Source organism: Rhinichthys klamathensis, unplaced genomic scaffold, assembly GCF_029890125.1.
Source record: "Rhinichthys klamathensis goyatoka isolate OS25496 unplaced genomic scaffold, OSU_Roscu_1.1 h1tg000019l_1, whole genome shotgun sequence".
Lineage (NCBI taxonomy): Eukaryota > Metazoa > Chordata > Actinopteri > Cypriniformes > Leuciscidae > Rhinichthys > Rhinichthys klamathensis.
Genome location: NW_026606570.1, coordinates 1638861 through 1654934, shown reverse-complemented (window position 1 = coordinate 1654934; position 16074 = coordinate 1638861). Strand labels below are relative to the sequence as shown.

The window sequence follows — 16074 nt, the reverse complement described above, 5'->3', positions numbered from 1 at the left end:
ATGTACATTTCTGAAATACTCTGATAACAGATCACTCTCAATTGCAAAGTGGACTCATGCATTTTCTGTAAAGCTCCTTTGAAACAATGTGTATTATGAAAAGCGCTATACAAATAAATGTGAATTGAATTGAATGAATTAATGAATGAATGAGGCATTTATGAGGCATATAGCGCTTTCATATGTACTACTGTTCTCCCAAAGCGCTTTACAATCATATCAGGCAATCTTTCCTCAACGATCACCAGTGTGCAGCATCCACTTGGATGTATAGTTTTTAATTGAAAAACTATAACAGCTAACATGGCTAACAACTGAATCAACACTGAACTGACTTTAGCTGAACAACAGCCGAAATGCATCACTTTCTTGTATCACTGTAAAGCTGTATTATTTTATTGTGTGTTTGTAAACGCAGTCAACAACTTTCATAGGTCAAAGAAAGGAGTGGTAAAAGGGGTCATATAATGCCATTTTTGTACAAGCTAGTATGATTCTTTAGGGTCTAAATTAAAAATTTGTAATATACTTTAATTAAAAATTCTCATTAGTATTGTAAGAAAACACTTATTTTACTTGGTCAAAAACAGCTCTGTTTTCAGCACGCCGTTTCAGTGCATATGACTTTAAATGATAATGAGGTTTGCTCACCCCGCCTCTCTGTTCTGTGTGTACACCGTTTGTAACACAATAACACAATAACCATAACGCGTTGTTCAGTATAAACGTGGGATTATGAATTATATTGAGAACATCATACATAGAAAACATGCCGTAATGTACCCTAAGTGTAAACCTTAGACGCATTCATTGTGAAGCGTGCAGCTAGCGATTTGCAAAGATTAATATAAATATTAATATAAAGTTTAATAAAACGTTACACTCACTTCAGTTGTTCTAGAGGTTCAGCAGGAACACGAATAGCTGGTACCGATCCTTTTTTCATGAGCAGCTTCTTAGCAAAACCAGCTCATACTGACCCTCGTTTATAAAGCAGTCTGGTGAGAAATGATTCGCGCAAACATGAAAGCATTGACGTTGCTCGTGGGGAATATTCCCTTCGAAAACAAACTCAGCCACTGCGTCTTCAGCGGTTCGGATTTAGGAACATTAAAATGACTGCTGTGTTCGTTATTGCACCCAAGAACAGAACACCACAATCGCTTAGACGCCATTCTGCTCATAGACAGTGCTCCAGCATATCAACAATGACCGCGCCGGTCTGCGCAGACTATGATTGTCTGTGTTGAAACGATGCTGTCAATCAACAATCGTGGGAGGGGCTTCCGAGCGTGTGACGTCACAAAATCGAACGGCTCAATTTGAGGCAGGGGAAAACATATAAGGAGATTAAAACAAAAACACTGGATGGATTTTTTTCATTTTATGATGGTTGTGTACAGGCACTGCCAACACACATTTCAGTACAATCAACTTGTAAAAGTGCATGTACCATTATATGACCCCTTTAATGTAATGGATATTAAAGATAAGGATTTAAAGAAAAAGTGAGAAAGAGAGTGAAAGACAAGGGATTACTCTCAGTCTCTGTAACAGATGAGCTGGAAGTGATGGTGCTGGGAGGGTAAGGAGGGTATGCTCCACCACTCATGGCCACAGAGTGAGTTACCCACACAGCAGGGTCAATGGGTCGGATCGGCTCATCTAAAAATAACAGGAGTAAAGTTTAGTTCAAGAAAGAAGTTTAGATCTCTATTACATCTCAATCAATAATTTTATAATTCAGAGTTACTCACTGCAGGGCAGTGTGAAGTATCCCTGAGGTGAAGGGTCCCAGCACTTAGCCACAGTCAGGATGATGGGTCTACAGCCAAACACACGTAAACACACACTCAATGCAATGTTCAAACGTGACGTTTTACCACAAAACCTTTAGGTCATAACTCAAAGAGATGTTTGTAAGACTCACCCAGGTTTGTGTAAAATGTCTCTTAGCACCTTTACAGCATCATCATTACTCATGTTCTCAAAGTTTATATCATTCACCTGCAGATGGAAAGAGACTTTATAATGAATATCAAAATGACAAACATCAGAATGAACAGATAAATGGAGAGAAAGTGCAGCACCTGCAGCAACATGTCTCCAGGCTCTATTCGCCCATCCGCCGCCACGGCTCCTCCCTTCATAATGGAGCCGATGTAGATGCCTCCATCCCCCCGCTCATTACTCTGACCAACAATACTGATGCCCAAGAAATTATATTTATCTTGTTGAGACAGAGAGCGAGAAAATTACATAAATCCATGCTAGATACAGCTAGTCTATGTTTATTTTATTACATTATGAAAAGTTTTAGATAAAAACTAAGACACAAAAGTATTTTTGAAATACCAATAATTGTTACAAATTGAACTCACCCATATTGAGAGTAACAGTGATGATGTTGAGTGACATTGTGGAGTCAGTCACACTGCTGAATGACGATGCCTAAAATAACACAATAAATAAAATCAATTTGAGGCAGCAAATGACAAGTATAATGTAATGATATTACATCCTGGAATATACAAGTAACCTGAATTCGCAGTATAACAGTTAAGCAACAGAGTGCATACATTTTCTATTTATTATATTTATATACTGACAAATACAACTGAGAACCTCTGAGAAGGTTTGTCAATAATTATATATTTTTTTTAACTGTTAATATTTCACAAAACAGTTGATGCTGCTTTACCCGTTCTAGTCTCGGTGGCCGCTGTTTCCTACGCCTGCGGTGTCTCTTTAACAATCTGGAGGCTGTACTCTGTTCTGTAGAACTACTAAACCTGCATAGAAAATTGAACAAGACATTAAAACATGTAAAAGATGAAAAACAAACAAACAAAAAAACTAGTGATATGTTCCACAGCATTCATTTATAAAATCATGCCAATATGTAGTTGTCAGACATCATTATATCCTTTGAGGAAGATAGAGACTGTGCACAAACCTAAATATCAAATCCAATTCAACATTTATGAGCATAAACTTGTATAAACTAAATACATTTGTAAGAGAAGACCACTTTTTAGATGTCTATTTCAGGCCTGACAGACAGCTGCTGTCAATATCTGAGTTCTAAATCCTCTCGAAAACCACATTTACTACTACGAGGTACTACTTTTTCCAGTTACACACTGTGTACCTGCTCATGGTGCCATCCTCATCTGAGTCACAGAAGCTGGTGGTGTCCAGGTCACTGCTCATCATGGTGGAGGAGCTTTCATAGCCGGCCATGTGCCGTTCTAACCGTGTTTGACCATTCACACGAGACCCTGGAGAATCAATAAAGCAACAACCAGATAATTTTTAAAACAACAATTTGGTTATATCTAGATTTATTAGCACATTTATATTGCAACCCAGTGTCATCAGAACTCATTCACTGCATTTCCTTGGCATTATGTAAATTAATGATGAATTCATTATGAATTAAATAAAATGTACACATTTAGAGTGGATTGCAAAAAATTGCATTAGTGTGCACACCCGGGGCATTGCAGGGCATTATACTCTGTTTGGAATTAACATTAAAACATAATCAATTAAAACTTTTACTGAAAAGTAATCATAATACTCATCATCATTTTAATGATGCTGATTAACTCTGTATAAAAATCAGCTTTTTCTGTGATTTTAGCATCTTAGCATATTCTTAGTCTTTATATTGCCAGTGACAACACTATCCTATATTCTTCATATTGTCTGGGCAATGAAATAGGGTGGCTAGACACAAACCATTAATAAAAAAAAAAAAACATGACCATGTGGAAAAATATTTTAGGGTCTGATAAAACCAAATTGAACTTTTGGGCCATACATTTTTAAAAGGTCTTGTGGGAAGGTCGACATGGTTTAGCATTCATTGCAGTTTGGGAGCGACGACGGGAGACGCAATTGGCGAGGGAAAAGCCTCTGGTTAGTGAGATCTAACAGGTGTTTTAATTTTGCAGTGAGTAGAGAGACAAGATAGGCGCTTCTTAATTGGAAGGCTGCGTCCAAGTAAGACTGCATATCTTGGCTGCCACATCATCAAGCTCCAGCAAAGGACGTCTCAATTTAAAGAATCCTTTGAAGGCAGCCTTTGTTTCGCATCTTTTATTCGGCCTGCTTTGAAGAATGCATCAAATGTATCCTTTGCGTCCTCTAATCCCCCACAATCCAATTCACAAAAAAGAATTAGCAGAAAGTAAATCAGCACTGAGCTAGTCCAGTTTGACTACGTAATGCAAGACCCAAAAATTATTTGAGATAAAGGCATTATGTTTTTGTTTGTTTTGTTGTAAATTAATATAATGCTGAACTGTGCACAATGTAAACCAGTAGGAGACCACAAATTGTTGTCATTAGCTGTACTGCGTAAATAGAAGGACAGTTTTTAATATATTTTACAAACTATAATTATAATTTGACACAGCCATGCATGCACACTTACTTGTCTCGTCTCATTCTAGTGTTTAATGCTGAGGAGCAGGGGCGTCACTAGGCCCTTTTTAGGGGGGCTTCAGCCCCCCTAAACTTCTGCCTAGCCCCCCTAAAAATGTGAGATTAATGTAGGCTACACAAATTCGTGTTCGCTTCAGTCTTGTTATAATCAGATTCAGCGCGTTCTTCATCTTCAATCCGCAGCGGCGCCGACAGAGAGCACGTCAGAAACAGAGGACAGGGTGTGTGTGTGTGTTCATGTGTGTTCATCTGAGCCTCATTGGTCTGTCACTGCTCGTCAATGTCAGAATATTTGAGATGACCAATCAAATCAAAGTAGGCGGGCTTTATGTTCACAGACGCTGCTGAGCGCGAATTTTAACAGTGCGACTCGACGCGTACGGTCAAGTGCGAGATAAGATGTAAGTAGCTAAACCTAACATTTCATATTTTACTTTTTTTAGGTCATAAATGTTAAACGAATGACAAAAAATAATCAGGCAAACTAATATAGTTTTGTCTAATTTCGCCATTTTGAACTGAAAATAGGCTGTAACGTGACTCATGTAATGTAATAATTAGTTTACAAGAAACATTAACAAAGCCGTTTTCATCATGTTAGGCACAAGATTAATAATGAATGTGTACATATTGAGGATATAATACAAATTGTAGCCTTTAGTAAATTAAAAAAGCTCAGCTTTAGGAGGGGAAGAGAAAGGGACGAAGAGACTGAGAAAAAAAGAAAGAGTGATGGAGATGAGAAGAGAGCAGGTATTGACAAATAATCTGCCCGCACTGACATGGTTTTAAAGCTATTTTTTATCCTTTTTTGGTCTTCAAACGTCTTGAAATGCACATATCAGAGAAATAAAAAATTTGAACCCCCTACCAACCTCAAATTTAGGACCTCTGTGACTAAAGCCCTGTCTACGGCCCTGTATTAGGCATAAGATCAATAATAAATGTGTAGCCTACATATTGTGAATGCATTTAATAAACTTAATTACCTTTAGTAGCTTTCAGTAAATAAACGCGTCTGAGAAAATGATTCATAGGCAAAATCAACCTATCAGTTGACCCTATGTTTACTTTCTTCACTGACAGACAAAAATGAAAAGCCTATATCAGTCAAAGCTCAGCTTTAGGAGGGGAAGAGACAGAGCAAGATAAAAACAAAGAGAAAAAGAGTGTGATGCTGATGAGGAGAGAAAAATAATCAGCTGCTGCACTATCCAAGTTTTTTGGCCTTCAGAACATCTTAAAATGCACATATGTAGATCAGAGAAATCAAAATTTTCTCGGGGAGACCCCGAACCCCCTTTTTTGCCCTACCTCACATTAGGGACCACAGTTATTATAAAACCGTGCCTTTGCATCGTAATGAAAATGGTTAATAGTGATCTTTAGATCCTAAACTAAAGTGTTACATTTTTTTATTTAAAAAAAAAAAATCATATTGGGGGCTTAGCCCCCCTAAAATGAAAATCCTAGTGACGCCCCTGCTGAGGAGGACTACAAGCCTCCAAAACGACTGGACTGTAAAGACACAGCCTCACTAGGATGCAGAATTCCATTTGAGAAGCACCTAATAAAATCCTGCTGTGCCTGTCTGTTGGGGAGAGACATTGCAGGTTCTGTTCATTAGCACTTGTTCCTGGCCTGTTCCCACGGCTTTCTTCCCTGCCCTGCTTGCCACACATACATTTAGCACAAATCAAGACTGCTCATGACTCAAACAACACCATAACCACAAAGCATGGTGGTGCAAGCATCATGCTGCTATAGGGCTGCTTCTCTTCAGCTGGGACTGGGGTAGTAGTCAAGATAGAAGCAAATACCAATAATTTTGAAACACAAAACTTGCAGGCCTCTATTAACATCTGAAGATGCATTTTATCTTTCAGCACAATAATAACCTCAAACACAAATCTAAGTCAACAACGGAACGGCTTCAGAAAAAAATAATGTTTTGGAATAGACCAGTCAGACCCCAGACCTAAATCCAATTGAAAAGAAAAAACTTGTGGAATGACTTAAAAAGGGCTGTACACATTTAACCAAGATGACACCAAACAAAGAACAGAAAGAACTGAGGGCTTAAATAAACACAGGGATGATTAACAGAATGGGTAATGGGTGCGCAACTCAATTAGAAATCATGACAACTAACTGGAAACGAGAATTCTGGGAACACAGGAAAACCATAAAAATAAAACGGAACATAATCATGCCATTACACCCCTTTCCCAGGTGTTGATTTGGAAATACTTTCTCAATGCACGGATGAGGGCTCAAGAGATGATGAGCAATGGTTAGATGGTTTGGATGTGGCAAAGGACTTGTATACTGTTAATGAAATTAATAGATTTCTGGATGTGACAAAAGGAAAAGTGGGAGTTGAAGTAGGGACTTTTTTTCCAGACTTTGAGAAGTTTGTAACTTCTGTGACGTGGTTAAGGAAAAACAGCTCTTACAAAGAAATATCACAGCAGAAACATTTCCATCTCAAAAAGCACATAACTGCAATAAGACAAAAGATAAGGCAAAGAATGATGCTTTGTTAGACCTTATTAATCTGAAAAATATTAATGTAATCTTGTTGCAAGAAACTCAGTGATTTTAAGAATGAGGTAGACTAGGGTTTATGGTGGGAGGGAGAAAGCTTCTTAAAGGGGTGGTTCAGGATTTTGGACATCGGGCCCCATTTCCAAGTTAGCCTTGGTGTTATTTTATCAGTGGACAGTTTTCAAAAATTTTCATCCAGTCGTTCCAGTTGCATAGTTCGCCGGTGCTAGGCTAGCGCGAGTCAACGGTAACTGCTAGCCTGCCATTAAAAACAGTTTTACCCACTCCACAGTTCACCAAACGCAAATAAATGATAACGCCAGACTATCGATGTAAATGTCTGTTAAGAGAATAATGTTAAAAATCAAACTACTCTTGCATCTCAATGATCGCAATACATTTACAGGAACTAGTTTCTCAGCAGCGGCAGAATTTTACTTTGCTCCGGTTAGTAGTACTGCGCCGAAAAGTAAACACAGAACCGAAGCGCACTACAGTCGGGACTACCTGCACTACCTCTCTCTACCTTTCTCTCTCACTACCTCTCTCGGTTGCCTAGGTAACTACATATCACTCCGCCGCTGCTGTAGACTGTGCTAATAAATACAGGGAACAAAGTATAACTATTGCAATGCAATGAAAGGGTAGTTTGATTTCTAACATTATTCTCTCAACAGACATTTACATCGATAGTCTGGCGTTATAATTTATTTGCTTTTGGTGTACTGTGGAGTGGGTAAAACTGTATTTAATGGCAGGCTAGCAGTTACCGTTGATTCGCACTGTTGTCTCCACTGATAAATAACACTAAGGCTAACTTGGAAATGAGGCCCGATGTCCAAAATTCTGAACCACCCCTTTATGCCATGGTATCTAATACTAGTGCAGGAGTTGAAATTCTTTTTTCGGTAACACTTTAGAATACGGTTCCTTCATTAATGAATAACTACACAGGAACAAATGAGTAACGCATTATTATCACTCTAGTTACTACTATTAACTAACAAGAAACTCTGATTAACGAATTAGTAAGTAATAGCGCTCAGTCGAATGTGGTAGTTCACTATTAGCTAATCAATAACTACTATTTTTCATACCTCACTGAAGACTATATGTCATATGCCTCTCCCTATGGAGGATCCCTGTACCACTCTACAGATAAAGTGTTTTTTCTTTTTTTTCAGAATTTTCGGTTCACGCACCTACCCCGAAGTGATAAAAAAAAAAAAAATTATGTATCAAAATTTATAGGCAAGACAAGTAGTTTGTTTAGGCATGGTTTGTAGGGAATTACAAACCTGCGCATATATATTCAAACGCACATTGTCATGATCCTGGTTCTTTTCTCTCTTCTTTCTCTCTGTCTCCATCTGCTGTTTTTTCTCTGCTCCTATTTCTCTTGCTCTCATCCGCTCTCACACACACCCATGATCACTCACTCATCTCCTTCAGCTGTTCCTCGTTCTCTCATCCCCACACCTGCTCTCAATCTCGTCATTAGTCTCTCTATTTCTAGCTATCTCTTTCTCCTCTTCTCTGTCGGATTATTAGAACCCGTCACGTATGCTACTGACAGTTGTGTTCTATCGACAGATGATAGTCCAGTCCCGTCTTGTCCTGTCTGGTGCGGTCTAATTATTTTCTACTGTACGTTACCTGATTTGTGCTGTGTCCAGTGTCGTGCCGTGAAGAAGTGCAGAGGGTTCCGCGCCTCACCAGCAATCTTGATCTCACCTCACATGAGCCCTCCGGACCTGCCGCTTGAGCTTCTCACTGCCTACCAGAATATTTTTGTGAAATTACCTTTGTTCATCGGCCATAGCGGCTTTGCCTTATTTCTATTAAAGACTATATTACCTGCTTTACGCCTTTTGGAATCTCTCCTTCTGCACTGCGTGACAGCACATAACTATAGAATCAATTCTTAATGTGCATATGAACGCCATCAGCGTTTATCACAGGTTTGTGTTTAAAGTCTGTTTAGTACGGTGGCTTGACGCGCTGCAACTGAAGCAAACACATGCAAATAGAAAAAAATCCGTGCAAATAGAAAAAAACACGTGCAAATAGAAAAAAACACCTGCAAATTAAAAAAAAACATCATCATCAGTTTCACAACACGTGTGCTCCAAATACAGAAACGCGCTGCAAAAGTTCACAACACAACCAAATACAGAAACGCGCTGCAAATAACACAGACCACAACGGAAATGTTTCCAGGGGAACCAAATAAGTGGCGAACCCGGCTGGGATGTGCTTATTGCTCGTTAGGTTCCCTGTGCCCTACTCCCCTCGAAGGGCAGACGGCAGAGCCCTTCAAGTGGGGACTTTGGAGTGAGCAGGGCTTTAGTGTGCCATTATGTAGCCATGTGGAACGCACTTAATGAAGGGAGCAACGAATAGCTGGGATGTTCCCATGACAACACAGCACGGTGTCCATCAGCTGAATAGCTGTTCTTACGGCAGAAATATAATGCTGTTAACATAACGGTTGCAAATAATTTTTTATTTTTACTTTACAAAAAAGCTTTTAAAATATGCGTGTATAGATCTGTGTACGTCTCAACTTTAAACCTTTGGACCCTACATTACCTAACATTTCTTATGAAACATTTCTTTATGAAAATTTAACCATAACATGAAACAATTTGTACAGTGTAACTGATGTATAGATAAATATCTTTCCTTCATGTTCTTCTCTTTTTTATTTTTTTATTTTAGTTTTCAGCTCATTGCTCTTTTCTCATTTCTATTCTGATGACATTGAACATATTGTTAATACATTTTGTATATTTTATACAAGTTGTATGTCATAAAAATATATGACATGTCTTAGCGGCGCCTAATTTAATAAGAAATTATCATTTCGACGGAAGTGAATCAATAAAAACTAACTTTAGCTGGAAAATAACATTCAAGAACCGCTATAAAATCAAACCAATCTCTGTTACCTTAAATTATATGTTTATCTCTGTAAAGCTGCTTTGAAACAATCTACATTGTTAAAAGCGCTATATAAATGAGGATGACTTGACTTGACTATAAGAACTACTATACAGGTTCATAATTAATATTAATAATGTATAATATACACTTACCTAAAGGATGATTAGGAACACCATACTAATACTGTGTTTGACCCCCTTTCGCCTTCAGAACTGCCTTAATTCTACGTGGCATTGATTCAACAAGGTGCTGAAAGCATTCTTTAGAAATGTTGGCCCATATTGATAGGATAGCATCTTGCAGTTGATGGAGATTTGTGGGATGCACATCCAGGGCACGAAGCTCCCGTTCCACCACATCCCAAAGATGCTCTATTTGGTTGAGATCTGGTGACTGTGGGGGCCATTTTAGTACAGTGAACACATTGTCATGTTCAAGAAACCAATTTGAAATGATTCAAGCTTTGTGACATGGTGCATTATCCTGCTGGAAGTAGCCATCAGAGGATGGATACATGGTGGCCATAAAAGGATGGACATGGTCAGAAACAATGCTCAGGTAGGCCGTGGCATTTAAACGATGCCCAATTGGCACTAAGGGGCCTAAAGTGTGCCAAGAAAACATCCCCCACACCATTACACCACCACCACCAGCCTGCACAGTGGTAACAAGGCATGATGGATCCATGTTCTCATTCTGTTTACGCCAAATTCTGACTCTACCATCTGAATGTCTCAACAGAAATCGAGACTCATCAGACCAGGCAACATTTTTCCAGTCTTCAACTGTTCAATTTTGGTGAGCTCTTGCAAATTGTAGCCTCTTTTTCCTATTTGTAGTGGAGATGAGTGGTACCCGGTGGGGTCTTCTGCTGTTGTAGCCCATCCACCTCAAGGTTGTGCGTGTTGTGGCTTCACAAATGCTTTGCTGCATACCTCGGTTGTAACGAGTGGTTATTTCAGTCAAAGTTGCTCTTCTATCAGCTTGAATCAGCCGGCCCATTCTCCTCTGACCTCTAGCATAAACAAGGCATTTTCGCCCACAGGACTGCCGCATACTGGATGTTTTTCCCTTTTCACACCATTCATTGTAAACCCTAGAAATGGTTGTGCGTGAAAATCCCAGTAACTGAGCAGATTGTGAAATACTCAGACCGGCCCGTCTGGCACCAACAACCATGCCACGCTCAAAATTGCTTAAATCGACTTTCTTTCCCATTCTGACATTCAGTTTGGAGTTCAGGAGATTGTCTTGACCAGGACCACTCCCCTAAATGCATTGAAGCAACTGCCATGTGATTGGTTGATTAGATAATTGCATTAATGAGAAATTGAACAGGTGTTCCTAATAATCCTTTAGGTGAGTGTATGGTAATGGTAGCCCATTAGTAATGAATCAAGTGTTACAACATCCTTCTAAAAAAACTACTAATAAATTTGGATCAGTATTCCAAAGTGAAAAACATGATAACTACCTAATATTGACTGAAGTCATTGTAAGCTTTTAAGGTTTTTGTAAGGTTTTGGATAGTAATGACTCAAGTGTTAATACATCTTTCTAAAGGAACTACTAATTATTTGGATCAGTATTCTAAAGTGAAGATCATGGGAATACACTAGTAATGACTAAAGTGTTACCAAATCCATCAGAAGGAATTACTATTCAAAATCTTACAAAAATCTCAAAAGCGTACACTGTCTTCAGTCAATATTAGGTAGTTTTTTTCACTTTAGAATACTGATCCAAATAATTAGTAGTTAATTTAGAATGATGTAGTAACACTTGAGTCATTCCTAGCGGGTTACCTATACCTTTTATTGTAAATTATGCATTAATCATGTTAATTATGAATCTGTATATGGTAGTTCTCTAGGAGGTATGAAAAAAATAGTAGTTATTGATTAGCTAATAGTGAACTACCACATTCAACTGAGCGCTGTTACTTACTAATTTGTTAATCAGAGTTTCTAGTTAGTTAATAGTAGTTACTAGAATGTTAATAGTGCGTTACTCGTTTGTTCGTGTGTAGTTATTAATCAATGAAGGAACAGTATTATAAAGTGTTACCCTTTTTTGACAGTTGGTTTTGACCTGTTGACCGGGGTGTTGATATATCAAGTTGACACATAGTTTTGACCTATTGACCTGGATATTACACATCATTTTATCAGTTGGTTTTGATCCGGGGGTATTATATATCAAGTTGACACATAGTTTTGCCCTATTGACCGGGGTATTACACATCATTTTGACAGTTGGTTTTGATCCGGGGTATGGCACATCATTTTGTCAGTTGGTTTTGATCCGGGGTGTTATACGTCATTTTGACAGTTAGTTTTGACCTGTTGACCGGGGTTATTATATGTTATAGTTTTGACACTTGGTTTTGTGTCAGGATGTGTGTCAAGAAGGTTTATATAGGATGTGCGTCACATGATCCCTCCCTCCCACCCTCCACATTTCTGAGCGCATTGCTGGGGACAGTGTGGAAGTTTATCTCACACAAAAGTTGAAAAAACATTCTGTTCATTTAAAAGTAAATATTATTTCACACTAAGTAAAGTTGAAAACCATTCAGTTCTTTAAAAGTATATAAATAAAATATTTCACACTAAGGTTGAAAAACATTCTGCTCTTTAAAATTATAAAAATGAAATGCTTATAAAATAAATATCTTACTGAACCAATTATTTCAAAACAAAAAAATAAAAATCATCCGACATGTTTAGAGAGTTGTAGAAAAACATACAGCTTATGAATGGATGACAAAAAATGCAATGAGTTCATCCGACATGTTTAGAGAGATGAAGAAAACATACAGGTTATGAACTGCTTACAAAAATAAAATCAACTTGCAATCTTTGTGAGTCTTTACGGTCTCTGCGTCCATATATATCCTATGGTCTGTTTTTCCTAAAGGGACTCTTTTCACACCGGTGTTTTGATGTCTCTCAAAGCGGCAGTCAGAGGGGGACGCGCAATTGTGTGTGTGTTTGTTGTCTCTCAAAGCAGCCGTCTGTCAAGATTCCACCAGCTTCACTCACTCCTCCCACTCGTTCAGAGTCCCCTGAGTTTTAATCACCATCACCGGCACCTCATCAGTTCACCTCCCTATATATTCAACTCCTCTTCACACACTCATTGTCTGGTCTCGTCTCTACATGACACTACAGACTATCACGCTACTTACCTGCAACTTACCCGCAACTTACCCGCTACCTATCTCAGTTCCATCCATTGATCACCTGCTAACCTTCACACGGAAGTTCAGTCTCCAGTCTCCGGTCATCAGCCTGTTCCCAGTGACTCTCCATCCGCATCTGTAAACAAAGACTCTGGTTATCCTTCAGCTAAGTTCCATCCTGAATATCGTCTGCTTGCATACTCACCATATCTCTTTCTGGATCTGCAACCTGTAAATAAACACTATTTCACTTACCAGCTGTCTGACTCCTGTTCCATCCGTGACACCGTCAGAGGGGCTCTGTGTGTGTGTGTGTGTGTGTGTGATTCTAATAGTAATTTACTGTCGCGTGTATCTTGAAAACAACACACGATAAAAAAATAAATCACAACTCTGGTAGCAGCAGCAGTCAAAGGAACCGCTGTGTGTGTGTCTGTGTTACATGATACCCCTCCATCCTCCGCATTCCTGAGCTCATTGCTGAGGACACTGTGGAAGTGAGGACAATATATATCATATGTCACACTAAAGTTGAAAAACATTATGTTCTATATAAATGAAATGCTTATAAAATTTACATCTAGTCATTTACAAAATATAATATTTAACACTAACTAGAGTTGAAAAACATTCTGTTCTTTAACCCTCTGGGGACCAAGAACGCACCCGTGCGTTTTGGCAGATTTTTTTCACATAGCAGAAAAATAGACTTAAACTACTCCATCATTTCTGGTCATACAGAATTATGAAACATATTTAAAAAAAACGACTCGGTTACTAACGTAACCTCGGTTCCCTGAGAGGAGGGAACGAGTATTGCGTAAGTAGCTTACGCTATGGGAAAACTCCTTTTCTCGAGAAATATTGAAGTCTTTATGTAAAACGCATTGCAGCTGCACAGCATACAGCAATAAGCGAGGCAGCTCGGTCATTGGCTGTGCTGCGGCAACTGCACGAACCTATGACGGGGCGACTCTGAACCCGCTTCCAATGAGCGTGCTTCGCGCCCGCACGCGTCAGAGCCCGCCAAGATGGGCGTGGCCAAGGGCTATATATTGGGCGCCCCGTCGTCTGAGTTCTTTAGGTTCAATCGACTGAAGCGAACTGACCAAGCACAAGCACGGCAGCTTACGCAATACTCGTTCCCTCCTCTCAGGGAACCGAGGTTACGTTAGTAACCGAGTCGTTCCCTTTCGAGAGGTTCCTCCTATTGCGTAAGTAGCTTACGCTATGGGAACACCATGTAAAACGCCGTGCGTGCTGACTTCGCTCTATTAAGCCAGAGGCAGATGCCTGAGCCTTTAAGCAAAGTAATTATCCAACGAGCCGGCCGAAGGCGGGCTTTATAAGGAACAATGTAGAACGACCCAATGGGCGTCCAAACACACAAGCACATTTTTATGTACTGATATGCATGAAAAACCCTCTAAGTCAGTCAGAGACGGACCCTATAAGGGAGGAGATAATGCTCAGCATGTACACACTCCAGCCTATGCATAGTTAGACCGACAGTATGTTGGAGTGCAATGAGGGGACCTGTAGGTTATAAAACCTGATAAATGTTGACGGTGAGGCCCAGCCTGCTGCCGCACAAATATCTTGAATGGGTATCCCACTCGACCACGCCCACGAGGAGGCCATCCCTCTCGTAGAGTGAGCTCTGATGCCCAAGGGGCACTGAAGGCCCTTGGCTTCATAAGCCAGCGCTATAGCATCAACTATCCAGCGCGATATTCTCTGCTTTGAAACAGCGAGACCTTTGGTGCGGCCGCCAAAGCATACGAATAATTGCTCTGTCTGTCTGAACAGGGCAGAACGTTCCAAATATACTCTGAGCGCCCTGACCGAGCAGAGTAAATTAGCGTCGCTTTCGTCTGCTGGAGACGATAGCGCGGCCAGAGATATCACCTGTGCTCTGAAGGGTGTAGAGAGCACCTTAGGAATATACCCGTGTTTTGGCCTAAGGACAACTCTGCTGTCGTTAGGTCCAAATTCCAGGCAGGCAGCGCTTGATGACAGCGCGTGCAGGTCGCCCACTCTCTTGACCGAGGCGAGAGCCAGCAAAAGAGCAGTTTCGAGCGAGAGCTGTTTAAGGTGCACAGTTCGGAGGGGTTAGAACGGGGCACTCTTGAGTGCATCCAGGACCGTGGCCAGGTCCCAGATCGGCACTGAGGGGGGGCGTGGGGGATTTATCCTCCTGGCGCCTCTCAGGAAACGAACAACTAGGTAGTTTTTCCCTAGTGTGCGTCCTTCTACAGGATCATGTGATGCCGCTATGGCAGCCACATATGCTTTGAGCGTGGAGGGGGTGCGGCCTGCCTCCAACAGCTCTTGTAAGAAAACAAGCACGCTCGGTACCTCGCATGTCTCAGGGTTCAGGTTCCTGGATTTACACCAGTCACTGAACACCTTCCATTTCTGGGCATATAAGCGCCTCGTAGAGGGCGCTCGCGCCTCAGTGATGGTTCTCAACACTCCACTGGGGAGGTTCCCGGGAACCCGTTGAGGGGCCATGCATGGAGGGCCCACAGATCGGGGCGGGGATGGAGGATCATCCCGTTGGCCTGTCTGAGGAGGTCTAGCCTCAGCGGAATCGGCCATGGGGCGGATTGCATCATCTGCATCAGTTCTGGAAACCACGTCTGGTTCTTCCAGAGTGGGGCTACCAGGAGCACTGCACATTTCTCCTCCCTGATCCGACTGATGACCTGAGGTAGCATCGCGATCGGAGGGAAGGCATACAATGGGCGGCTCGGCCAGATTTTGGCGAGCGCGTCTGTGCTCTTTGGAAAGAAGAGAGGGCAGTGCGCATTTTCCTTGGAGGCAAAGAGGTCGACCTCTGCTCTGCCAAAGGTTTGCCATAACCACTGAATCGTCAGGGGTTGGAGAGACCATTCTCCTGGGAGAACTTTGTCTCTGGACAGCATGTCCGCTCCCTGGTTCAG

At 40.6% G+C, this 16074-nt stretch overlaps 1 protein-coding gene across 1 annotated transcript in view; it reads right to left on the bottom strand.

Moving 5' to 3' along the window:
• Positions 1 to 16074, bottom strand: part of LOC130071252 (segment polarity protein dishevelled homolog DVL-2-like) — a 133036-nt gene that overhangs the window by 20793 nt on the left and 96169 nt on the right. Inside the window, exons 5-11 of the mRNA XM_056235949.1 lie at positions 3152 to 3281; positions 2702 to 2792; positions 2382 to 2451; positions 2091 to 2230; positions 1931 to 2007; positions 1758 to 1825; positions 1540 to 1665 (exon numbers count right to left, since the gene is read on the bottom strand). Coding sequence (XP_056091924.1) covers positions 1540 to 1665; positions 1758 to 1825; positions 1931 to 2007; positions 2091 to 2230; positions 2382 to 2451; positions 2702 to 2792; positions 3152 to 3281 — 702 coding nt within the window. The remainder of the gene's footprint in view (positions 1 to 1539; positions 1666 to 1757; positions 1826 to 1930; positions 2008 to 2090; positions 2231 to 2381; positions 2452 to 2701; positions 2793 to 3151; positions 3282 to 16074) is intronic.